The sequence below is a fragment of the Hyaena hyaena genome, unplaced genomic scaffold (genome assembly GCF_003009895.1).
Source record: "Hyaena hyaena isolate Hyena2069 unplaced genomic scaffold, ASM300989v1 scaffold_791, whole genome shotgun sequence".
In the NCBI taxonomy this organism is placed as follows: Eukaryota; Metazoa; Chordata; class Mammalia; order Carnivora; family Hyaenidae; genus Hyaena; species Hyaena hyaena.
In genome coordinates, this window is record NW_024081423.1 from 72093 (window position 1) to 98684 (window position 26592).

Sequence of the window (26592 nt, forward strand, 5' to 3'; positions counted from 1 at the left end):
GGTCTGTGCAGGAGCAGAAGGCAGAGGTGAGACAGAGAGAGAGAAAGCAGAACCTAAAAGCCCAGAGAAGCAAAGGGCCCCACTCCTGGCCCTGAGCTGGTATTTCCTGTGCGGGAAGTGGGTCCTTGCTCCGCCCACAGTCAAGACTCCCTTAGGCCAGGTTAGGTTAAATGTCAGCGAGCCTGTTCCCAAAACCAACCCTCATCCTGACACCTGCCACTGGGAGCACCCGGAACACAGTAGGACAGAAGTGTCCATCGTGTGACAGACGTAAGCCTGGCCCGGCCAGAGCAAGCATTGATGCCCGATCCAGACACCCAGAAGTTCTTTTTTTTTTTAAATTCATTTTAAGTTTGTTTATTTTTAGAGAGACAGAGACAGTATGACTGGGGAGAGGGGGAGAGAGACAAAGAGAGAGAGAATCGCAAGCAGTCTCCATGCTGCCAGCACAGAGCCTGAGGCAGGGCTCGAACCCACAAAACCATGAGCTCATGACCTGAGCTGAAATCAAGGGTCAGATGCTTAACTGACTGAGCCACCCAGGCACCCCCAGACACCCAGAAGTTCTGATGGAATGGGTCTGGATAGAGACACGAACAGCAGTCATTCTAAGTGTGCGGCCAGGACTGAGGACCACGGGCATACAGGACCTCCAGAGATCATCTGTCACCCCACTGAGAAAAGTTGGGCCGTCTTTTGGATAAGGAAACCATCTAGAAAGTAAGGTGATTTCCATAAGATCGCCAGTGGACTAGTCATTTGATTCTTGGCCAAAAGCCACAACTGAATGGCCTCTTGGAGGAAAAAGAGAATGTTTTTCAGAGTGGATTTACAGGACCTCCCCGTGCGGTTTCTAGTGCTCATGCGATTCCATTTTACTCTTGCAAAAGTGACTGAGGGGAAGCCACCTGGGTATCCAGGACCCCTCCTGCGTTCTCCATGTGCCACATTCTGATGAGCCTGCATGCCGGAGAGTGAGAACTTTTGGTCCCTAGTTTACACATTGCCAACGTGTGAATATTTGTGCCACGTGCTTTTGGTCTCTCCGGGAAGCTCGGCCATTGGACATTTGTGTCTTGTTCTTTTTTCTTGTCTGGAATAAGGCAAGGGTCTCTCCACTCTGCAGAATCCAGATCTCCCTTCGCTGCTCTCAGTCACTCACTGCCCCTTCCCCCAAGGAAGATACCAGCTCAGGGCCTGAAAGCAAGCTGTGTAGTGCCAAGCAGGGGACATCTGACCCACAAAGCAGGTTTGAACTAGAATGTCCCACTTGAGACTTCTTGTGGCCAGCAGAGGACATTGTGTACAATTATGGAAGTCACTTTCTGTTGTAGAAAGACCCAGCACTGCAGCAAGACCTTCATGAAGTCTGGGGACCCTGACTGGTAACATAGGACTCTTCCCATGACTGCCAAGGACATCTGGCCCCAGCAACTGCTGCTACAGGGGTTGGGGAGAAGAGTTAAGCTAAGGAACACTGTCACTTTGGAAGTGTTAGAGCAAGAACAGGTGTCCACGTGCATCGTCATGCCCACACACGCAACACACGCTCATCACACACATGACACGTGCACATATACACATGCTCGTGCAACACACATATATAACACATGTTCTTATAACACACACTCATGCAACACACAGTACATGTAACACACACATGCGATACACATACACAACACATGCATACACAACACAGCACATGAACACATAACACACACTCATGCAACACATATATACATGTTCTTATAACACGTGGTGTATGTAACTCACTCAGGTGATGCACATATACAACACAGACACAACACACAGCACATGCACATGTAACACACTCATGAAACTCACACAGTACATACAGTGCATGTAACACACTCATGTAACACACATACATAACACACAGCATATGCACATGTGACACACGCTGATGTGACTCAGTACACACGTGCATTCACACACCTAGGTTGCTTCCTAAGGGACCTCACTGAGCATTTGCAATAACCCGCCAGCAGGGGACAGCATTGCAAAGGCTTTGGAGGGCGAGGACCTTGCATCCAGAGGCACTCAGCATGGAGGATTAACTTCCCAATGTCAGTTGACTGCTTACTACCTGCTGGGGGCTGCGGGGGACCAGCAAGGAAAATAACAGCCTCTGGTTCAAGACCAAGCTTCCTTCTGAAACTCTCCCAGTGGTGCTGCACCCAGTGTAGGGCCGCCTGACTCTGAGGCAGGGGTAAGGAGTAGAGTCGCTGCCTTAGATCCAGCCCTGCACACAATGGGTTTGTGACAGCAGGTACGCCGCTTTGTCTCTGCGCCTTTTCTGGAACATGACGTGGCGGATGGAGCAGCAGCACCCAATAGAAATACAACGTGAGCTGCCAGTGAAACCACACAGGTGACTTTAAATTTTCTAGTAGCACCTTTGGGTAAAAGGAAAAGGTAAAATTATTTTTAATAACGTATTTAATTTACCCCAATATATTAAAATAAATCTCAACATATAATACAAAACTTTGGGCTATTTTACATTTGTTTGTGTGAAGCCTTCAACTTGGAGTGTAGTTTCTTTCCACTTACAATGTTTCTCGTTCCAGGCAGGCCACATCACAGGTGCTCAGTGCTGCACTCAGTGACCCGAGTCCTTGCAGCCTGTTGGAATCATCTGGGGAGCTATTAAAAAAGTTACCTGTGGGGTGACTGGGTGGCTCAGTCGGCTAAGCATCCAAATCTTGGTTTTGGCTCAGGCCACGACCTCATGGTTGGTGGATTCCAGCCCCGTGTTGGGTTCTGTGCTGACAGTGCAGAGCCTGCTTGGTATTCTCTCTCTCTCTCTCTCTCTCTCTCTCTCTCTCTCTCTCTGCCCTACCCCACCCAAAATAAATAAAGAAAATGTAAAAAAAAAAAACAAAAAACAAAAACAATAGACAACAAACAAATATGGAGCCCAGGCCACACAGTCTCAGTTCTCTTCCGTCAAGAGCCTGAGGCTGTCACCAAATATCCAATGCCAGCCTGGCCCTTTCTTTCCCCCTGTTTAGTGTGTACCCTTGTTCTTCTCTACATCTACACACATACAGGTATACAAAGACACACACAAAAGATATACACGTATGTGTATATACACACAAACACACACATACAAATATATACACACACAGGTACACACACGCAATGTTTGGAACCTAATGTTAGAGGTTCAGTAGAGTTTCCTTTTATTAAAAAACACAAAACAGGGGCTCCAGGGTAGCTGAGTCGGTTAAGTGTCCAACTTCACCTCAGGTCATGATCTCACAGTTCGTGAGTTCTAGCCCCTCCTCAGGCTCACTGCTGTCAGTGTAGAGCCTGCTTTGGATCCTCCATCACCCTCGCTCTCCCCCCCCCCTCACACACTCTCTCAAAAATAAACATTAAAATGTATTAATAAAAAAAATAATATGAAAACAACACAAAGGGATGGAAGAGAGAATCGGACCTGTGCATTTCTTCCTGGCTGGACTCCCAGCCCCTGTTCTGGGGGCCCCGTGGTGGTGGCGGAAGTCCCCGTGGGGAGCTCCGTACTGCCCTCCACAGCGAGGCGGGGACGGCCCCTCCTCTGGTCCTATGCTGGCAGCCTCTTAACCACCTTCCCTCCAGGCCCGCAGTGAAGAAGCTGCAAGTTCAAGCAGCCCCAGCCATTTTACTTTCGTACTGAGCTCAGCCTCTGCCCTGCCTCCTCCATGTGCCCACAGGCTGGGCTGGGGCGATCTGGGGTGGGGGGGGGTGTCTCAGGGCTCCCCGCCTGTGGACATATCCCTGGCGGAGAGAGCCCGGCTGATGGGTCCAGCCTGAAGCTTTCCTGAGGGGGACACCGGGAGGCCACCAGCTGCTCCCTGGCCCAGGTGGTGTGGCCACTCAGGCTCTGGGGAGACAGACGCAGGAGAAGCGGCCGAGGGAAACACTCATGTACTTTGGCCCCTTGGGCCAGAGGACAATAAAGCAAAATCCCGTTGATACTACTTGCTCTCGGTAGGGAACTAGAAATTAATGTAATGCAACTAGCACACGTGTAGTTCCTAGTTACCCCCTCCAGGTTTGGGAAGAGAAGAGAGGTTTGGAGGAAATATTATTTCCACTTATTGTCCAGACGCGTCTCCTCTGGCACCATATTAGCTTACCTTGGAAATGTCCCTAATCTTCCTGAGCCTCTGTTGCCTTATCTCAAAATGGGAATGAAAATGCTGCCGTGCTCGACTCTCAAGGGTTTGAGGAGGCTGGAAAGGACACGTTGGCTCAAACTATTGTTCAGTTCAGTGAGGGGTCAGGCACGGCTGCCTTCCTTGTAAGCTAGCCAGTGAGCCGGTGGAAGACACAATATTCTCGGTTCAGAGATGAAGGACTCTACTCCTCACAGCCGCAGCGGTAAGCTGGGTAGCAGCGTTTCTTACACCGATCCCTAAACCCCAGTTCATGGGGCGACGTGAGACCTGCACATGGACAGGAGCCCTGCGTTCGGAGGGCCCACGGAGTTTACAGAATGGGCGGTGAGCCGGTCTGAGCTCTGCCCCAAAGGGACACATTCTCCTCATTCTGCAGGGCAGTGAACAGACCTGCCTTTGCTGTGGAGACAGGGCTGCCTCTGTCTTCCCAGGCTGTTCGCTCGACAGACACCCTTGGCAAGCTGGTCCTGAACCAAGTCCCGAACAAAAGCAGTCCGCTTTTCTGGGGGCACGATGAACAGAATGGTGGGGGACCCGCGGAGAAATGTCTCCCCACAGAAGTCCCGAGTGAAGGGTGCGCGCTGTGCGCCCATAGAGGATCCTGTTTCACGTGTTCTGACAGTTGCCCCATGAGGAGGGAGAAGCAGAAATGACCATTTTGGCGATGAGGTGGATCGGGAGGCTGGGGTAGGAAGAGGTTAAGTATTCGCCCACGGCCACCCAGCCACTTGGTGAGCTGCCATGTCTAACACGGAGAAGTCTAGACTCCAGGCCACTCGCAAGATGATCTCTCACTCATTCATCCCCACTACAATCTACAGATTGTAACAGCCGGCAGCACTCAGCACCCACTGCCTTTAGAATCTTCTGAAGCTTCCAAGGCTGAGCTCATTTGGAAACAGGTGATATGGATGCTAAATAACTAGGCTCTGTTCTGAGTTTTCAAAATGATTTCAGGGGCTGCCCTGACCTGCCAACTAGGGTGTCTGGAAGGATAGGAAAGAGCTCAGCGACACCCAGGAGCAATCAGGCCCCCCAGGGACTGGAAGCCGAGCGGCCTGGGAGGGGTAGGAGGAGCAGGGCTGAGGGGTGGAGGTCAGCCAGTGCCTCACACCTGCACACTCATTGCTGCTCTGTCCCTTGGGGCCCTGCCCTGAGGGGTTCCTTTTGTGCAGCAGCTCAAGGTTGTCATGCTCAAGAGGTCACATGACCTGGGACTGAGGTCTCTGCTTCCACAAACCTGGTGCCCTGGAGGGGCTCTCACTGCACCTCCCCCCTCACCCCCCCCACCCCCCCCGGGGTAGGGGTTTGTGCAGAAGCAGCAGCCTGCCTGCTGGGTCTCTTCAGGGAACTCATGCCCAATAGGGGCCCCTTTCTTTTTCATATATATAAATTTTATTTTATTTATGTTTTATTTATTTTTTTTTTTTGAGAGAGAGAGATCATGAGTGGGAGAAGGACAGAGAGAGAAATAGAAAGAGAGAGAGGGAGACGTAGAATCGGAAGGAGGCTCCAGGCTCTGAGCTCTCAGTGCAGAGCCTGACGTGGGGCCTGAACTCACGAGCTGTGAGATCATGACCTGAGTCAAAGTCCGACGCCCAACTGACTGAGCCACCCAGGTGCCCCCCCGGGGGGGAGGGGCCTTTCCCATCCACCAGTTTGGCTGCCTGTTAACACTGGTTGAACGGGCGCTGTGACAAGCCCATAGCAGGCATTACCTTATTTAATCCTCACAAGACCCATTCTCCACACAGGCAAGTAACCAAACTCCAACTCATTGAAGGCCCACCCATTTGTGGCTTTTGGGTTATCTGCACATCTCCACAAATAAAGTAGGGGACCAGGAGCAGGACCCCCTAAAAGCCTTTCTTCTGTGCTGGCCTGTTGCAGCAAAGTCCCTCAGCCTAGATCTGTAGGGAAGCCACTATGTGGGCTCTGCAGAAAAGCTGTAGCTGTGGTGACGTCCAGCAGGGACAAGGGACGAAGTCCTCTGCATGAATGTACGCTGCCCTCTAGTGTTCAAAGAGCGGCAGGACACCTCCTTGGCTCAGGAGGCACAGGGTGGCAGCCTTCTCTTGAAGGGCAGAACGGAGCCCACATTTTCCCACTCTGAAGAATGGGCCTCATCAACAGATGAATGGATCAAGAAGATGTGGTTTATCTATACCATGGAATACTACATGGCAATGAGAAGCAATGAAATCTGGCCTGTGTAGCAACACGGATGGACCTTGAGGGTGTTATGCTGAGCGAAATAAGTCAGGCAGAGAAGGACAAATACCATATGTTTGCACGTATAGGAGGATTAGGAGGAACTTGACGGAGGAACAAGGGGGAGAAGAAGGGGGGAAATGGTGGGGGAAAGGGAGAGAGGCAAACCATGAGAGACTCTTGAATGCTGACAAAAAGGGGGGGGGGGGGGGGGGGGGGGGGGATGGGCATGGAGGACGGCACTTGTGGGGATGAGCACTGAGTGTTATGTGGAAACTAATTTGACAATAAACTATTTGTAAAAAAAAAAAAAAAAAAAAAAAAGAATGGGCCTCTTCCCAGGGGCTCTCCCTGACAGACAGCAGCCCCCCATGTGAAAATCCCTAGCGTCCGTGTGCCACATGGGGCTGCCAGCAACCCTCTGCAAGCTCAGCTCTACAACTCTATGAGAAGGGAATTTTGTCTGACTCTCTGATGGGGACTTTTGTACACCATTTGCTACAGTCACCTCTGAAGCCCTTTATCCCAAACAGCAAGTGTTCATATTGAACTATTTTCAGCTTGGATTCCACAAACCTCAGATATATTTCCCACTCTCTCCCATGTCACCATCTCTTTAGAAACCTAGCTCCAAAGACAAGAATCTGTACACTAAGGAGCAAAGCAACTCCTCATGTTAGGATTTTAGAAAACTGTTTTGACTGTACAAAAAGCCGAAGGAGCCCTCTAATGATGAAAAACCATTAGGTCATTACCCTTTAAAGACGTGTAAGAGGAAACGCCCAAGTTCAACTTGACCACCAGGCATAAATGGGGTTGAGTATGCCTGGTGAGATTTCCCAAGGCACCAGTCCTAGGTTAATCGAGCACTGATATTTCCAGGTCTGGTGCAGGGTCAAAGGGTAGAGAGACAATCTCTTGAGTACCCTCCCTCTCCAGGAGATTCTTGATATTCCTGAAGGCCTTGACCCCAGACACAATTCTCCCATTGAATACAATAGCATATAGCTAAAAAATGGGATTAGCATATGTCTCAGTCAGCAGCCATTGCCATTGTAATGCTGTGTAACAAGCAACCACAAACATTTCAGGTACATATCACAGTAAGTGTTTGTTTTCCTCATGCACCTGTGGGTTAGCTGACCCTGTGTCAAGCTATGTGTCTTCAGGTTGACTGGGGTGGTCCGCCTCTCTGTGTCTCTTATTTTCCCGGAATGAGGGGCTGCCCAGGGCATATTCTCATGGCAATGAGAGAAGCACAAGAAGGAAAGGCCAGCCATGTGAGCACATTTCCAGCCTTTCCCATCTGCTGATATATCATTGGCCAACAAGCCCCAGCTCAATGTGCAGGAATTTATTCTCTGCCCACCATGTGTGCACTGAGGAGAGAGGAGTGGAAATTAGAGAATAAACATTTTGTTCAGCTGTAATCCAAACAATTACACCCCTCTGGACCCTAATGTGCTTTTCACTTAATCAGTGGGTGGGATACCAGAACCATGTAGAAGCAGATGCAGGGCTCTCTGATGGGTGACCCATTCCTATGCACCAGCTTCAAACAGAAGGATTTATTTACGGCCAGTCACTACTCTTCACAAAGACCACTCAAGAAAAGACAAAACTCTGCAGGCCAGCTTGGTGAAGGCTCTACAACCATCCAGTTTCCTAGGGCTGAGAATTCTCCCCCCGGGCAGGTTCTCAAGCTCATCAATGTGGAGCTGACCCTGGGATTGTCACTCCCTGAGACTCCTGGTTCTCATCGCAGCATTCACTCCTTGAAATGGGTGGCCTGGCACAGTTTCTCAAATATGCCATGAATAAGACACGATGGAGAAACTCGCTCTGGGAAGCCACATTTTATTTGCACAAGACGTTTTCTGTCTATTGTACGGGATACCAGGATCTGTGCAATGGTTCTGTGACTTGAAACTTCTCTGGATGAAGTAAAAATGGAAGCCCTCCACTGGCATCATCCACAGGAGGTCCCTAAACTTAAAAAAAAAATTTTTTTAATGTTTACTTATTTTGGAGAGAGAAAGCAGAGGAGGGACAGGGAGAGAGGGAGACACAGAATCAGAAGTAGGCGCCAGGCTCCGAGTTGTCAACACAGAGCTCGACACGGGGCTCAAACTCATAAACAGCGAGATCATGACCTGAGCTGAAGTTGGATGCTTAACTGACCGAGCCACCCAAGTGCCCCTCTCTAAACTTAATAAAGATGGTCTATCGTAAATGAAATAAATTCTGCAAACCTCAGCTTATTTTTCTTCGTGGTACAACCTTACTTATGTGGGATGGATCTGAACCAAATATAATATGGGCACGATTTTAACTCTGACAGGATCTTCTGTGTAACAGACCTTTATAATAAAGATAATCATTTTAACATAGTGGTATGAACCATGTGGCCCCCCGGGGCGATATACAAGCGCAGCATTCTGTCCAAGCTCCTACGTGCTGGGCAGGGTTTCCCAAAGGCGGAAGTGACTCTTCTGACAGCTTGTATTTGTTCTTCGAGAGCTGAAGACAAAAAGAGCAGACCCCGTGGCAAAACTATGAAGCTGTCGAAATGAATCCTCCCAGCCCTCGATCTTTTATTTCTCCTTTTCTCCAATAGCGTTGACTACAAGTTTCCCTTTGCTTTCTGACTTCCTTGCTCAGGTTCAAGGTCAAACATCCAGAATCAGATTCCTATTTCTGCACAACAAATCACCTCATAACACCGCAGTTCAAAACAACAGGACACATTTATTTATTATTTCACATCATTTCTGTCAGCATGTGGGAGCAGCTGGGCTTGGTGGCACGAGGTCTCTGGTGAGGCCACCCTGGAGATGTCAGCTGCAGTCTCTGGAAGCCTCCATGGGGCGAGAAGGCCCGCCTCCAAGGTGGCTCACTGGGTAGGGGGCTGGCGCTGGCTGTCAGTGAGAGGCCTCAGCTCCCCACCGCATGGCATTCTCCCCAGGGATGCGGGCCTCCTGGCATAGAGGCAGCCTTCCCTCAAAGTGGGATATCTAACACAGCAAGCTGGACACCACAGTGTTGTTGTTTTTACGATCTGGCTTCAGAATTCACACAGCATAATTTTTTCAACATGCTAGATGGGGTATAGAGTTCAACCTGATGGGGGAAGACTGTAAGCACATGAAAATCATAGAGCAAGGGGTATTAGGTCCATTTTGTGAGGCTGGCTACCAGGCCTCCAACTCATGGTCAGGGGCCTTTTAAACAGAAATCCCTTTCTTCTATTAAAATGGAAATTAATCTGATATCAATCATTGACACAAGCTGGTTGAGTGGCTAGATTTCAGAGTGAATGTCAGGCAACAAGCACATCAACCACCACCTGATCTTACCCCTCGTTGTAATAAAAGGCATTGTCTCACACTGAGAGGAGGGAGGCACGCACCAGAAGGAATGGGGGTGGCCCCCCGCCATCACCTGCTGATTTACCTAAGGTCTGATGTGAAGGAAATGGACTGGCCCTTGGAAGAGTGAATAGGATAAAGAGGCCGTGTGGGATCTGTGGGCTTTCTCCAGCAGGGGAGGGGTCCTTCCTTTGGCATCCCCAGGACCCACCATCAAGACAGGGGAGGGCCAAGGGCGTCAGGGTGGCTCAGTCAGTTAAGCTTCCAACACTTGGTTTTCTCCTGGGTTCGTGAGATCGAGCCCTTTGTCAGGCTCCACACGGGCAGTGCGGAGCCTGCTTGGGATTCTCTCTCTCCCTCTCTCTCTCTCTCTGTCTCTGTCCCTCCCATACTCAGGCTCTCTGACTCTGTCTCTCTCAATAAATAAAAACTTTAAAAAAGAAAAAAGACAGGCAAGGGCCAGCCCAGGCTGTGTGGGGAAGACAGACTCCACAGCTAGTCACGCGGGAGGGTGTGTCCTGCTCTGCTCCCATCCATGCCAGCTCACGCCCACCTTCCCTGAACTCCAGGGACAGAGCCAGGACCTCCTGTGTGTTGCTGACTCCACAGCCCTGAGTCTTCCTCCCCAATAGGCCCCTTGACCCCAACTACCCCGTGTTAACACGTGCCACTCTGACCCCACTCAGGATCCAGTTCAATTCACTGTCTGGTTTTTCCCCTCTCTCTTTAAACTCTCTTCTTATTCCATGAGATAGCAATTTCCTGTAGAAAACACAGTTAAACAATGCATGTATACTTACATCCATACCCATAATCCCAACTCCAGAGAGAACAATTGTTAACATCTTGGTGAAAACATTTCCAGTCTTATTTTATTTATTTTCTTAAGTGTGTGTGTGTGTGTGTGTGTGTGAGAATGAGAGAGAGAGAGAGAATGAGAGAGAGAGAGAGAGAGGGAGAGAGGGAGAGAGAGAGAGAATGAGCAGGGGAGGGGCAGAGGGAGAGAGAAAAAGAGAGAGAATCCCAAGCAGGCTCTGGGCCATCAGCATGGAGCCCAATGCAGGGCTCAATCCCATGACCCTGGGATCATGACCTGAGCTCAAATCGAGAATTGGAGGCTCAACTGACTGAGGCCCCCAGGCACCCCTCCAAGCTTGTTTTAAATGTTTGCTGCACTGTAATGTTGACTTCCTGCTCTCCTGAAATATAAGAGGGGAGCTGGTAGCCTCTACTCTTCCCTTTTTTTTTTTTTTAATGTTTGTTTTATTTATTTCTAGGAGAGAGAGAGAGAGACAGCATGAGCAGGGGAGGGTCAGAGAGAGAGGGAGTCACAGACTCTGAAACAGGCTCCAGGCTCTGAGCTGGCAGTCNCTGGCTGCGTGCGGCCCTTCCTTGCCCTGTGCTGTAAGCGAGCCTTTGAACACTTTTGTGTAAGTCAAGTCAGGCCAAAGTTTATATTTAAAACACTGAGGTGAAAACCTGGGGAATTTGCAGTTTTTTTTTTTTTTTTAATATTATTTATTTATTTCTAGGAGAGAGAGAGAGAGACAGTGTGAGCAGGGGAGGGTCAGAGAGAGAGGGAGTCACAGACTCTGAAACAGGCTCCAGGCTCTGAGCTGGCAGTCAGCACAGAGCCCGACGCGGGGCTCGAACCCACGAACTGCGAGATCATGACCTAAGCGAAAGTCGGATGCCCAACCGACTAAGCCACCCAGGCGCCCCTCTACTCTTCCCTTTTGTCTTACATCTGAACATTTGTTGATAACCTACGTCATCCATATGGGCAAGGAACTGTTAGACCCTGTGGATTCATAAGATAGACACAATCTGAGCCCTCAGATACTTGTCATCAAGGGACAGTAACATTTGACTTTAAGTATGCTCCATCATAGTCATGACAGTGCCATAAAGAGACCTGCATCCCAGAGCTACCCAACCTGTCTTAGCCTTCTTGGGCCACTGTAACAAACTATCCTAGACTGGAAGGGGGAGGGGGGTGGCACTTATAGACAAAGAAATTGATTGCCCACAGTTCTAGAGGCTGGAAATTTGAGTCAGGACACCAGCGTGTTTGGGTGAGGACCCCCTGCTCTGTGTTAGACTTTCTGTGTGCTCAGGTGGCAGAAGGGACAGGGAAGCCCTCTGAGGTCTCTAAGGCCACTAATTCTGTTCACGAGGCCTCCACCCTCCTGACCCAGTTACCTCCCATAAGCCCCACCTCCATCACCTTGGCCATTAAACTTCAACATATGAATCTGAGGGGAACATTTTCAGACCAGGTCACCCCCACATATGACCAGATCAGGGAAGCTGAGGTTTAATGTGAGAAGCGAAGGGCAAATGGATGTTGTTCAAGAAAGAGAAGGACCTGCTGGCTAGGAAGGGCCAGCAGAAGCCCTGATACTTGCCCTATTGAATCGCTGCTGAAGACTCCAGAAGTTTCCTCAAATGTCTATGGGACGACGGACATGGAAGTTACATGCCTACTAGTCAAAAAAGAAGTGTCCTAGTTTTCATGCCAGATGCACTAGATCCACCTCTTTTTCTCTTTTAACGAGTTCCAGGCATTGGGATACAGACCCAAGTTTGAAAGCCACAGCCCTGGGGCTGCTGCTTGTGGGGACGGCCTGGCACTCCTGGCATCCAGGCTGGTCATTCCAGAACCAGCCCGCAGCACCCCAGCAAAGGAGAGGCGCGCTCGTGCAGCCAGGGAGAGGGAGTGAAGGTTAGTTCCTGCATTCCATCAACTGTATGGGCACATCCATTTCTCACATCTTAACATCGCTGAAATTGGGATGAACTTATAGTCAAAGGCAACTATCAATTTAACCAACAGCATTTGCTTCCAACAAATAATGGCATGTCTCCCAGGTTTGTCAAAATATGGTGGTCATCTTTCCCCACGTCCCTCCCAGTCTCTCCTCCCTCGTGTAGCATAGCACCCCCCCGCCCCCCCAACTAGAGCTCAACTCTTCTGCTCCTCTTGGGACCTTCCAGGGAAAGTATTCTACACCCTTCAGAATATTCCAGACCATGCTATTAGACTGCATGAACTACCTGTCACAACTTTTCCCCACACCCTGGACATCTTTAAATGTTTTCTTGTGGCTCCTGATTCATTTTTGCCTTTAAGTCATGATATCTGCCAAAAAAACAGAAAACAAACAAACAAACAAAAAATACAAGTTTTTGGGGCACATCTTCTTCAGTTAGAGATGCATCTGTAAATACAAATCTCCATGACCAGGAAAGGGGTTCAGCGACTTTCCCTTGCATCATTTACCAGCTGAGATCATTAATTAGGCAGAATACTCTGCCTTAAAACCTGCTACCTGACCTGCTCAGAGCGGTTCCCTCGTGGTCAACTGCAGGACTTCTAAGGCTGAAAGGGTTTACCTTGGGCAGGAAGGCACTGGCATAAGCACTTCCTGAGACCTTTCCAGAAAAGAGGCAGGAGGTAGCGCCGCTCCATCCATCTCCATCGTGGCTGTCCCCACCCCAGCCCCCCCTTCACCGCAGTCTCCCTCACCAGCAGTCCCCCCCCCCCACCCTGAGGGCTTTCCCCTGAGGGCTGTTGGGACCTCTGTGAAGACAGTCCAGAGTTCAACCTGTGCCTCTGGGCAGAAGGTGCGAGGAGCGTCCATCAGAGCTTAGATGAGGGTGGACACGATCTGTTGCCCTCAGAACCCACAAACATGGCATCTCCACTCCTGTGTGCACATTCACCTCGCCTCCCACTTCCTCGTTAGCACTAACATGGAAAAATCACTTTCCTTCACCGGAGGGTGCGCCTCCTAGAAAGCAAGGGTGTGCATTGTCAGACCGGAAGCCTGGACTGCAGGGGCAGCTGCTTACAGCTGGCCTCTCTGCTGCATCGTTGCTCCCTCCTTGGCTTAAAGGCACCACTAAAAACTCTCCATTTGGGGCAACGTATTTAATCTTTCATGAGCCAAAATCTTCAGTGCTGCTTGTGGAGTTTGGTCACAAACTTTCTACAGAGACATGGAAGGCACAGGACTGCTCTGTGTGCGCATCCGTCCACCCTGGGGCCAATGCCTGTAGGTAGTTTAACTGCCTCAGGGGCTGCTTGCTGGTTACCTATAGTAATTGACTATGATTCCTCTCTTTATTACTAGTAGAACTTTGATTTTATGTAGACCTTTGATAGTGCCCAGGTAAAAAGAACCACATTTCCCAGCCTCCCTTGCAACTGGTTTGACCATGTGACTGAATTCCAGCCACACGACTGAATGGAATAGAAGCAGAAGGGTGTAAAATGCCCTGGAAGTCTCTTTAAAGGAAGGTAACTCATTTGGAAGAGAATTCTTTCCCCTGTCATCTACCTGGAAGGCGTTCAAGATGGCGGGCACCCTAGTAGCCATCATGGACCATAAAGTTACCCTGAGGATGGAAGCCACCATGTGAAGATGCTGGAGCAGAAAGGGACAGGAGCCTGGTTCCCCAGTTGCCATGGTGCTGACACGCTAGTTCTGGACCACCTGCCTCTGGACTCCTTTGAAACATGAGAGAAATAAGCTTCTATCTCATTTAAGCCCCTGTTGTTTCGAATTCTGTGATGTGAGCGGCTGAATCCGATCCTAATAAATGCATTTAGTATTATAAGCTGGTACCTTTGAATTTCCTACCTGGAGGATCTTATCTTATCCCCCTGGGGTGCAGCAAGCCAAGATGAACAGCATGGACTTCAGGGTACAGAGATAGGTTTGGATCTCTCCTCTACTACTAGCTGCATGCTACAACTCTTTGTCTCCTCTTCTCTGTACCCCTTGTCTTTTGTAAAGTGATATGCATTAAATTGATGCAATAATGTTACTCTCCTTGTCTTCCCTTCATCCCTATGTTGAACATTTTAAGTACTCAAGAGAAGCTCTAGGTGAATGTACATTGCATTTATTTCTCAAGAATCTGACTCTGCCATTAAAACTGAAGAAACTCAGGGCGCCTGGGTGGCTCAGTCGGTTGGGCGTCCGACTTCGGCTCAGGTCATGATCTCGCGGTTCGTGGGTTCGAGCCCCGCATCGGGCTCTGTGCTGACAGCTCAGAGACTGGAGCCTGTTTCAGATTCTGTGTCTCCCTCTCTATCTGACCCTCCCCTGTTCACACACACTCTCTCTCTCTCTCTCAGAAATAAATAAAACATTAAAAAAAAAAAACAAAACTGAGGAAACATCAGTAGGATTAGGCTAGGGAAAAACAGCCATGGTTAATGCAGGAACACAGGGCACAGGAGCCGGAGAAGAAGCAAATGGACTCTCCGCATGATCTGGCACAAACCTCCTCTTGTTCAAAGAAGAACTAGACGCTCCATTCCAGGTGAAAGCAAACCAGAGGCCCACTGGACCTGGGAGCGCTGATGTCCCCCATGCCCTCCGTGGAGCCATTGTCCCCAAAATGCTGAGCCCTGGGATGACTCACAGCATTTCCAGCCTGCAAAACACAACCTGGGGAAAGATTTACGTGTGGGGCAGAAGCAGAAAGGCCAACTTCGCTGGGGAGACACAAACATCTCCAAACCTAAGTACATTTAAAAGGACCCCAAGCAGGCAGATTGTGAGAAAAAAGCACTCTATACAGACACTGTAGATTAATGTCTTGGGCTGCCAGCCAGGCTCATAAACACCCAGTGCCCTGCTCTAACATAAGAAAAATACGTTTCAGAGAATTCAATATCGTCAGTCTCTTGGCTGGTTCCAAAGTACGGCAAGGTAGAGAGAAGTATGATAAGCTATTGGAATGGGAAAATGGACCACCCTAGTGAAAGAAATAATGGCAGATCTCCCTACCCCAGTGATGACCCTGTCCTCAGCCATGTACAGCCATAGTTTTCAAATGATTTTACTCTTGGACCCTTCTGGCAGGGCGAAGACCCTGTGGACTTCCAATTTTGCCAAAAATTAACTATATAATCTTAGAGTTGGACGAAACCAGTTCATTTAGTCCAATCCCACTTTCTCCCCTTGTGAAGTGTTCCAAAGCAGGGGAGGTGGCCAGAGCCGCAGCTAGTTAATGCAGAGCCAGGCCCGGGATGGGTCCCCCGATTCCTAGGTTGTGTATTTCATCGTACAGCATTAATTTGGACAAGGGACTTCTTTTCAGTTTTATTTTTTTATGTGGATTCAATTATCAACCAACCAGGAATAGCTGTTACTTTAATACCCGCATTTGAACATGATATTTTGGACTAGTGAGAGGGGCCTGGAACCCTGGAGCGTGGAGCCCCACACAGGTGGAGCCACAGAAGGAATAAGGACAAGTCTACGGACATGAAGGGGGAAAAGAAGGAGCTCAAGTTGGAAAGAAGGACCAAATCATTTCTTTTTAAACTCAGAAACAACAGCTGGGCTACGAGTCATAGATTCAGAGCATCAATTTGGGACTTTGCATCTGCTTCAGAATTGCGATTCTAGAAACAAGGAGTGAATCCCCATCTGGGGACTAAGGCCTGGATTTTAAAACTTGCAAGTTCCCAGACAGCATTTTCCCCATCCCTCAGAGGGTCCAGGTCAACATCCGCTTTCCATTCATTGAACACCCCCTGTGCGGACTTTTCTGTATGTTTGGTTCTTAAAGTCAAGGAATAAGAGGGGCAGGTGGGGCAACAGAAGCTGGGAAGGAACACGGGCAAGACCACGTGGCTCATAATGGAGCCAAAATTCAAACCTAGTCCCCAAATTGACCATAGGTCTCTTTCCACCATGTGAGCGAGTCCTTGCAGGAGATATCAGAGATCCTTGAACACCCAGGAGATACTCGGTGGATACCAAAAGGTGCGGGAGCTTCTCGGGCCACCCATCCCTGTATCATGACACCATTCGAGCTGCACCCTGTTCAGCCTGCTGCTGTCCATGGACCAGCCTTCAAGACTTCCAGGGCAGCCTTGCATCCATAGCCAAAGACAATGGACAGAGGTCCGTTCATGCAAAATGTTTATTTGGAATACGTGTACTACTGCGCAGGCCAGCCATCCTGAAAGAGCAAGTCTTTACATTGTGCAGAGATACAGGAGCTCCTGGAAGACATTCGTCTGTGCTCTGCTGGTGTTACTCATCACCCACCTCCACCCTTCATCACCTTAAGGCCTCTGGTGCTGCTGGATCTGGGTACGATGACCAGCAACGGGTGATTGGCCATTACCAGTTGTGTCTTTTCCCAGAACCCTCTCTAACTGCCTTACGATATTAATGGTGCCCAAAGAATTGATGAGCAGATACTAAGTTTCTGGGGGGGTTACAGAGCCTTGTTTTCACCAAATTTTGGAAGTTTTTTTTTTTTGAGATGCTTCTGCTTTGCTTTCCTGACAGGTCTGAGTGTGAGGGCTCAAATTTCAGCTGAACCAAGTGGAGAGTAATTCACTGATTTTTATAATCTGTAGGTTACTGCTTTTCTCCCTGGCTGCGACATATGGTTTCCATTTCTAATTTCTGCCATATGCTTCTCAACTTGAACTTGCTTTTGTCTCTCTTGCTCCGTGACAGCGAGTGTCACACATATTGGCCCTGCTAACAGGGTGGGGTAAGAGGTGTAGGAAAGCGAGGTCTTGCTCCTTCAGCTTAGCCGCAGGCCCCAGCAGGCCTGGCTTCTGTGTGGGAAAGGGGATGGGCGATCCTATGAGGAGCACTTCCTCCTCACCCCTTTCACGGCAATGGGATGGAAAGCTGGACGATCTGGACTTGCCTTCGGGTTCAAGTTTCAGTCGCTGAGCAGAGGCCACAGAACAAGGACCTCCCTGTCTTCTGTAATAAACACAACTGTGACAGGGGCTCTCCAAAGTCAAAGCCAGGAATCTGCAGGCACTCTGCCCGCCTCTCCACACGGCTGATGAGCCCAAGGACTGTTTCAATGGGCAGCTTGCTAGACCATATCGACCTTTCTAAGAGGCCTCAATCTGAATTGTAGTCTTAAACCACCCCCCCCCCTTTTTCTTTTTAAACAAAGCATGCAGGCTGGGCGGCCGTTTTTTAATGTTATTTTTCGTCATCTCCCTCCTTCTTCTCTTGGTGGGTCCCAGAGTGGACCAACCCACACTCCTGGAAAAGGGCCTCCCACCACGCAGACTCTTAAAGGTCACTTGGAATCTGTCTCTTAAATCCTGTCCTGAGTAGCAGCTCTCCTCCTACAAACAGATGTACAGAATCTGCAGCTAAAAACAAAAGCAAAAGAAAATGCAAAAATCCCCCAGGCCTGCAAGCCCTGCCTGAGACGCTCTCCCACCCTTCGTTCCGGCCCCTAAGCACAGATGGAGCTGGGAGAAAATGGTCCAGACAACAAAGTCACTGCTCTCAAGAACTTGGGAAGCTGGGAGTGTTTCTCTAAAGCTCGGATATGTAGATGGTGGGAGTTCTGCTGTGCTGGTCACTTTCCAAGAGCTGCTAACCTGACACTTCACTGTGTACTACTTAATCATTTTAAACAAAACAAAGCAAAATAGCCAAAACATACAAACACAATCTCTGGGGCGGGGAGGGGGGCGGAAGGGGGGCTGAAATGGTGGCTGAATCAGATTTTCCATCAGTCGTTTCTGCTTAGAGCTGGGAAGCAGTTGTGTCCACAGCAGATCAGCGTGGCTGTTTTTTCTCGGGAGCCCGGGGCCGAGCTGCCATCAGAGGAAGTCATTCCGCAGCTGCAAGAGGCGGTCAAGGTCTGGTTCCGGAGCCATCCGCATCTACACATCTGAACTCCTGTTAACAATGCTTCACCAACAGTGCCACAGAATGGAAAAAGTTCTACTTAGAATTTGCACATGGAGCCAAACCTTAACCTACGACTTCAGGCAGGAAACCAGCATCTCAGAGACTAGATAGGTTTTAAGGGACTTCTAAAGAATTCTGTGTTACAAGCGGCATGAAAAAGAATTCTGAGGACGCACTCAGGGGCTGTGTCCCTTGAGCAGGGAGTTTTCTGCGGTCTGCAGGAACGTAAGGTTGAAAAGGATAAGGAAGGTATTTGGTTTTTGATAATTTAGAAGTTGTCTTCAAAGACAGTTGAACTTGAGCTGTATTACCAACATTCTTTCCTTTCTTCTGCACATCAAAAAAAAAAAAAACCAAAAACCAAAAACCAAAAAACCACACACACACACACACACACAAATATATTTCATATGCAGTGCTTCATGTAATGTTTAGTCCAAATGGTCAAAATTAGAACTTTTAATTTTCTAAGCCCCAAACTACGAAACACCGCCAGTTAGCATATATGTGTGAGAAAAACAATGACAAACACAAAATAGAAACACTTGTTTTTTCCAGCCACAATAATAATGGAGAGTTATATACGTATGAGGAACAGTAATAATAACAGAATGATGATCAGCATTAAGTTCAAAATTTCTGGGAAAGCTATTTTGGATTAGATAATCCTTTACCTCAGAACAGGCAAGCTTAAAAGTCAAATTGTCAAAGTTATCCTCCTCGCCACACACCAAAGATTTATATACAGGCTGGAATCCAGAAATTAAGGTTCAAAGTATAAATATTGATAATTTCAATTATATTCAGAATGGTTTCAGAAAGATGATACAATTTCAAATAAAAACTGGAAAAGTTCTTGCTTTGTGATATACCTGGGTTACCATCATTTTTCTCTTCAGTATCCTTTTCTTTCTCTTGAGGAATAAGCTAAAATTCAATTATTTTGATTAAAAGAAGTTTTTAGATGGGATCGGCAAACTTAAGAGGAAGTCAGAGCAGAGTGAATATATATGGATATATGTATGTGCCTATATGCGTATGTATATATACACGTATACCTTCCTCCATCTGCAGTGTAAGGGGAAGAACACCCCACAGAGACCTCCATGTGGCCCCCTCAATTAGTTCTCAGGTTACTCGAGTGGTTCACCAACTGTAACAGACTAACTGACCTCTCCCCCATCAAACCTTTTCCCAGGAAGAAGTTTCAGCCACTCCTAATACAGAGCCTTGGCCCATCTCCTTCGTGGGGAAAGCAAGAGCTCATGACAACTTTTCACAAGAGCCAAAATCTGGAAGGAAGTAGTAGAAGCCTCCGGGTAATGGGTAAAGACCCAGACTACAGAGAAGTGTATTTGAAACGACTGTGCAGGACAACTTGGATTCTGTATTGTTTATTACAGTCCAAATGCATGAAGTTCTTATGAAATAAGATCAAATGGTACAGATAAAAACGGGCCAGGAAAGCCCAGTCAGAGGTGTTTTCGGGCCAATGGCAGACCACCCAACAGTTCACATTTTAGGAATTTGAAATGTCTAAAAAGAGATAAGGTGGTCCCCCCCCCCAAAAAAAAAAAGGAGAGAGAGGGAAGGAAGGGAAGGAAGAAGGCAACAAGAACCCATTCAGGAAGCGTTTGCTAACGTGAACACCTTACTTAGAAAGGAGGGGCAGGTGCATGAAGACACATGAACTTTGTGCGTGCCACTGCGATAGTAAACACAGTGGACTGCATAGGCCTCATAATATTTCTGTACTGGTGTATATGTAATGTCTCTAGTATTCCTAAAAAAATATGCCAAGACTAATAATTAAGGATCATTCCAGATAAAAATACATATTTCATAGAGGGACAGGCGGAGGGGTGAGGAAAGTGTGGTCCTGGAGTAGATCCCCACAGACATATCAAGAGGAAACTATGGTTTTTGGTAATCCTAGAGGATATGGCAGCAAAAATAGTTGTAAGGATGTTGGCTGGTTTTAAGAAGGTTATACTCAAATATACCCTTACAGCTACATTTGCAAAAGTATCTTTGTGAAAAGTTTCTTAACCCTGTAAAATGTCTATACTGACATCTCTAAGATAAAAGAAAAGTGGCTGAGGTGGGGATGGGGAAAGGACGTGTGCTTTAAAGCAAAACATGAGCCCCTTCTGCGGCTCCTCTCACACAAAGGGATACAGACTCTTAAATAAAATAATACTTCCTTAAAAATCTGCCACCTCACGACTGTTTACATCATAGAAAAATAGCATTTTTGTAAAAAGAAATATAGTTACTTTGTTAAAATGGTCTATTTCAAACCAGCAGTTATTTTTCATATAAAGGATTTCTAAACATCCATACAGAACATAAAAATAGTGCAGAGTGCAAAGCAGACAGTGGCATGTTTGCGAATGATCCAAGTATTTCATTGCCAGATAAATAATACTCTTGAGTACATTATGGTACAAGTTTTAATCTTTTAGGAACTTAAAAGCTATTGCTCTTACCCTCTGATGGCAAGTTACTTATAAATAGAGTGACTTGCAGCAGCAGAAGGCCAAACTGATTAGAAACAGGTCATATATATTCATCACGTTTCCCCTCAACTCAAAGTGCCAGTACGCTGGGCAACTGGCCCACGTCCCAAACTCCTTAACACAAGCACAGACTACAGGCCATGGACATGCAAAGGGGAATTTGTGAAATTCACAGTCCTTTTAAAATCATTCATGTTTGAATTTTCACATCGAACCAGATTAACACCAAACTATTTACCAGCTTGGCTACATCCATCACGAAAGAGACTTTATGTGACTCTTTTCTAAATTTAGGCATTCACTCTTCATATTATAAAAACAGATGGTTTCAATGGACTAATGCTTTATTTCCACAAAGTGATTCTGTAGGAACGATGAGGTTCTCGGTGGCAGTGGTAAAGGATGTCACAGTACACGAAGAGCCAGCAGTCTCCGGCTTGCACATGTGCAAGTCGAGCTGACAGGCTAAATGAGAGAACACTCAGTTAGTAAACTCTGGTGATCCCATGCTAAACCGGCATCTCCTCACACCCTCTCCACTCTGCTAGGGTCATAGGAATCTGTAAAAAAGAAAAAAAAAAAAAAAAGAAAAAAAAAAGAAAAGAAAAGAAAAAATAAGTAGTATATTCAATTCGTGTTTTTGGTTTAATTCTCAGACCATAAATAAGTATGTTAAGGGAGCAAACTCCACAAGTGTAGAGCTAATGCTTAAACATTTAAACAATATTATTTTCACTGAGAAGTAAAAAACTATCATCAAAAGGTTGTTTTGGGGCACCTGGGTGGCTCACTGTTGAGCATCAGACTCTTGATTTCAGCTGAGGTCATGTTCCCAGGGCTGGGCTCCATGCTGAGTGTGGAGCCTGCCTGGGATTCTCAATCTCATTATCTCTCTCTCTCTCTCTCTCTCTGCCCCTTTCCCCAGCTAGTGCACTTTCTCTAAAATGAAAAAGTTAAAAAATTCTTAAAAAGTCTATTTTAAAAGGACATGTATGATCACTGCACCTAATCATAGGTGGAAAAATGTCAGCTGCTTAATTTCTGATAATCCTTTCCTGTTGTTGTCCATAGAGGAACAACATTAACTTTAAACACAACATGGAAACCAGCAATGGCATGCTGGTTTTTTGTTTGTTTGTCTTTGTAAATTACAACTCCAGTGATATCCAAGGATTTTTTTTTTTGTAAATTACAACTCCAATGAAATCTTGCTTTTAAAAAATGTATCTTTGTGATAGATTGAGGGCCTTGAAATCCTGACGGCTTGGCCAGCAATGAGAGGCCTCCTGTCTCCAGCCACCATCAGCCAACAGACAGGCCAAGGCCCGGACGCATGCCTGCTGGTACACTCTTCTAGGCCTTTCCCATGCACAGGGGTGTGTGAGCCTGGGCCACCACACAGTCCCGTTCCACAGCCCACAACTGGAAAATCCCAACCTGGGCCCAAGTGAGCTGGGTTTCCAAAATGGGACACCATAAAAGAACAACGGTCTGAAGCTGCCGTTAGTGATTTTAATCTGACCGCCTTGGGATTCACAGATCTCTGGGACCCACGTAAGCCCCAAAACCACACGTGTGCCTCCTATAGTCAGAATTTCCTGCCACAGAAGCTCAAAGGTATCCTGACTTTTTAAGAGAACACTTAAGAAATCTAGAAGGATTGCTGCAGCAGAACAATCTCTTCTCAAACCCGTCTGGACACTGTACGTCAGAGGCCACACACACCCTAATTTTCCTAGCAGCAGAATGTGCTGCCACGTCTCCTCACACCTTCTCGGCATTGCCACCATATGTTTACCACACACACTACAACCGTGACAGCTAAGACCGTGTCTACGATGCTTTGTGCCCGACACTGTAAACCGGATAGGACACAGCGCCTGTGTTTAGGAAAAGCAGGCTGCTGGCTCCTCAGACATGATTTACCGCACCACCTGGCTGAAAGCAGGTGGAGTTCAGGTGGGTCGGCTGCCTTCTCATATTTTACACTTGACGACGCCTAACGTGATGACACAGGATGTGAACAGCTGAGCGCTACATTTTTGTGCCCAATCAGCTTCATTGTGTGCTATTCTGAGTGGGGAGCCTCGCTGAGCAAAAATGTCTTCTTCTCCACTGAGAATGAGGGGGGCAGTCACTAACGGATGACATGGCGGGAAGGGCACACTTTCAGCAGGTGACAGGCCAGAAGGAGGTTGAGCATCCACTGAGCCTTGAGTTACACAGACAGTGGGCACTGATTGGCTCACCTTGGGCCAGGTACCGGGAGACACCTCCACAGACCATGCCTGTGCCCCCGAGCCCCACTGTTGAAGCTAAAGGCCCAGAGCCAGGGGCCTAGGGATAGAACTCTGTAGAACAATGGCCTCCTTCTTCAGATCATGGAACATGTAGGTCCAAGAAAAATACAATGTGAGCCACATAACACTACTTATAATTTTCTAGAAGCTGTGTTAAAGCAAATGAAACAGGTGAAATTAATTTTAATAATACATCATTTCACCAAATATATCAAAAATACTATCATTTCAACAGGTAATCAACATACAAATTATTGAGAAATTTAAAACTCTTTTATATACTATCTTTGAACTCTGGTATGTATTTTATACAGACAGCACTTCTCAGTTTGGATGACCCACATTTCAAATGCTCAAGGACCCACATGTAACAAGGAGCTGCTGTCCCAGCCAGCACAGGCCTAGAAGACAGGGAGGGTACTCTGAGTAGTTAGAATCCTGGCTCTGGAGGGCAAGATTTCAACTCACTAAGGCCCATCCTTTGTGGGTATTTTGTGCATTCACACCCTCGAGGGCTACTGCCCTTGAGGTTGTGCTGAGATCCAGCCTGCCTACAGACTGCACCTTCACACCCTCCAAGGCTGCTCTCATCTTGTTCCCTCCCACGCTCATATGGATGGAGGCCGATGGAGCCAGCAGGTTCTCAGCACTACCAGCGCCTGGGATTGGAATTGGCACACGATCTATTCAGCAGAGATGGAACTCTGTCCCCCGAGTTAGTTTTGAGGTGCTGACTTCCTGGCCAGAGCCCCAAAGGCCACTAAATGATGTGAGGTGAAAGGGCTGTCTTTCAGCTGCAGGGAAGATACTTGATGATACAACAGGTGCTACACAGCAACACAGATAATGAAGTTCGAGAAGGGCATGTGCATGTGTGTATGCTGGCAGAGCTGTGAGGGGAGGTTACAGATACCCATGGTGTAATCTTATTTTAAAATTCCAGAACAAAATCTGAATCTAAGCGGGCTGGGAATTCGGGGGGAGTGAAGTGGTTCCTGCACACTGGGCTGACGGGAGAAGGGCAGAAGTGGGGGTGGGGAGATGATGGTTCTTTTTTTTTTTTTTTTTTTATAGGTTGCTACAGATCAATTTATTTATTTATTTATTTATTTATTTTTTTACAAATAGTTTATTGTCAAATTAGTTTCTACATAACACTCAGTGCTCATCCCCAAAGTGCCCTCCTCCATGCCCATCCCCCCCTCCCCCCCACATCCATCAGTCCTCAGTTTTTGTCAGCATTCAAGAGTCTCTCATGGTTTGCCTCTCTCCCTTTCCCCCACCATTTCCGCCCTTCTTCTCCCGCTTGTTCCTCCGTCAAGTTCCTCCTAATCCTCCTATACGTGCAAACATATGATATTTGTCCTTCTCTGCCTGACTTATTTCGCTCAGCATAACACCCTCAAGGTCCATCCATGTTGCTACACATGGCCAGATTTCATTGTTTCTCATTGCCATGTAGTATTCCATGGTATAGATAAACCACATCTTCTTGATCCATTCATCTGTTGATGGACACTTAGGCTCTTTCCATGTTTTAGCTATTGTGGAGAGTGCTGCTATGAACATTGGGGTACATGTGCTCCTATGCCTCAGCATTTCTGTATCCCTTGGGTAAATTCCTAGCAGTGCTATTGCTGGGTCATAAGGGAGTTCTATTGTTAGTTTCCTGAGGAACCTCCACACTGTTTTCCAGAGGGGCTGTACCAGTTTACATTCCCACCAACAGTGTAGGAGGGTGCCCGTTTCTCCACATCCTCGCCAGCATCTAGAGTTCTCTGATTTGCTCATTTTAGCCACTCTGACTGGCGTGAGGTGGTATCTCAGTGTGGTTTTGATTTGTATTTCCCTGATGAGGAGGGATGCTGAGCATCGTTTCATGTGTCTGTTGGCCAGGGAGATGATGGTTCTTGTGTGTAAAATGATAAAATATATCAAAAGGAAAATGAAGTCCAGAAATTCATCTGGGAAAAAGCAGTAAGGCTTTACTCTAACTTGTAAAATAACAAGTAGAAAAGTTACCATGTATCAAAGTTTGGCCACCTCAATCATATGACCCACATTCCTCTCAAAACGGTTGATTCTGAGTAGGCCTGGTGACCATCACATGAAGGGCTGACAGAAGTTCACCTGAGCCCCTGTGTGTCTATGAAATCGTCCCTCGGAGTATCCTGCTATGCAACTGCTTAAAAGTGCCCAGGTAGCTGTGTGGCATCATGAGTATCTCTCTGCCTTTGGATTTTGGGTCATTTTATTATTTATTAACAAATGTATCAGAAGGAGAGGAGAAAAAAAATGCTACTTGTTAGTAACTATGGTGGTTAAAAAAAATAAGGTCAGGGAAAAGATGTTTTAAGTGGCTAGCTAACATTAAAATTGGCATGATCTACATGTTTTCAGATACCTGTCCAACCCCATTCACATGCCAAGGGATCATGCTAAAAATTGAGGGGGTGCTTGACTGAACGAAAACTTCTGTGTTACAAAATACTCCTCAAAATATAGAGGCATAGAAATCTTTACACACTGGTGTTTTATTGTAGCAGGATTTGTCTTATTTTATTTTTTAATTAATTAATTAATTTTTGAGAGAGAGGGAGACAGTGAGCAAGGGAGGGTCAGAGAGAGAGGGAGTCACAGAATCCAAAGACAGGCTCCAGACTCTGAGCTAGCTGTCAGCACAGAGCCCGATGTGGGGCTCGAACCCACAAACTGTGAGATCATGACTTGAGCCGAAGTCGGATGCTTAACTGACTAGGCTACCCAGGCGCCCCTTATTTTATTTTTTTAAAAGTATTTATTTATTTTGAGAAAGAGAGAAAGAACATATGAGCAGAGAAGGAGCAGAGAGAGACAGGGAAAGAGAGAATACCAAGCAGGCTCCAGGCTGTCAGTGCAGAGCCTGATATGGGGCTCGATCTCATGAACCATGAAATGACCTGAGCTGAAATCAAGAGTCAGACTCAACCAAATGAGCCACCCAGGCGCCCTGGATTTGTCTTATTTTAAAATTCTCAGGATAAGATAGGACTGATGAAATTCATTTTAACTCCTACTTAAAAGCAAGTGGGCATATTTGGGGAGGGGGCAGGCCTAAGAGAGGAGGAGGAGCCTAATAGATCCCAACAGCTTAAAAAATGGGCCACGTAACACTTTTCCTACCATTATGGCAACACTTCCACATCCCAGTGTTCTTTCTCGGCAAAGACCGACTCTGTCAAGTCATATGATCCAACAGGGCCCTGACACATGGCTTGTTTCAATAATGTATTTGGTAAAAAGCACCGAAC

The 26592-nt window shown here is 47.2% G+C and overlaps 1 protein-coding gene across 3 annotated transcripts in view; it reads right to left on the reverse strand.

Moving 5' to 3' along the window:
• Positions 1 to 18883: 18883 nt before the first annotated feature.
• The window catches only part of JCAD (junctional cadherin 5 associated), an 85301-nt gene continuing 77592 nt past the window's right edge, over positions 18884 to 26592 (reverse strand). For all 3 annotated transcript variants that reach the window (XM_039219118.1, XM_039219119.1, XM_039219117.1), the window contains one exon: positions 18884 to 21562. In XM_039219118.1, coding sequence (XP_039075049.1) covers positions 21528 to 21562 — 35 coding nt within the window. In that variant the 3' untranslated portion in view covers positions 18884 to 21527. The remainder of the gene's footprint in view (positions 21563 to 26592) is intronic.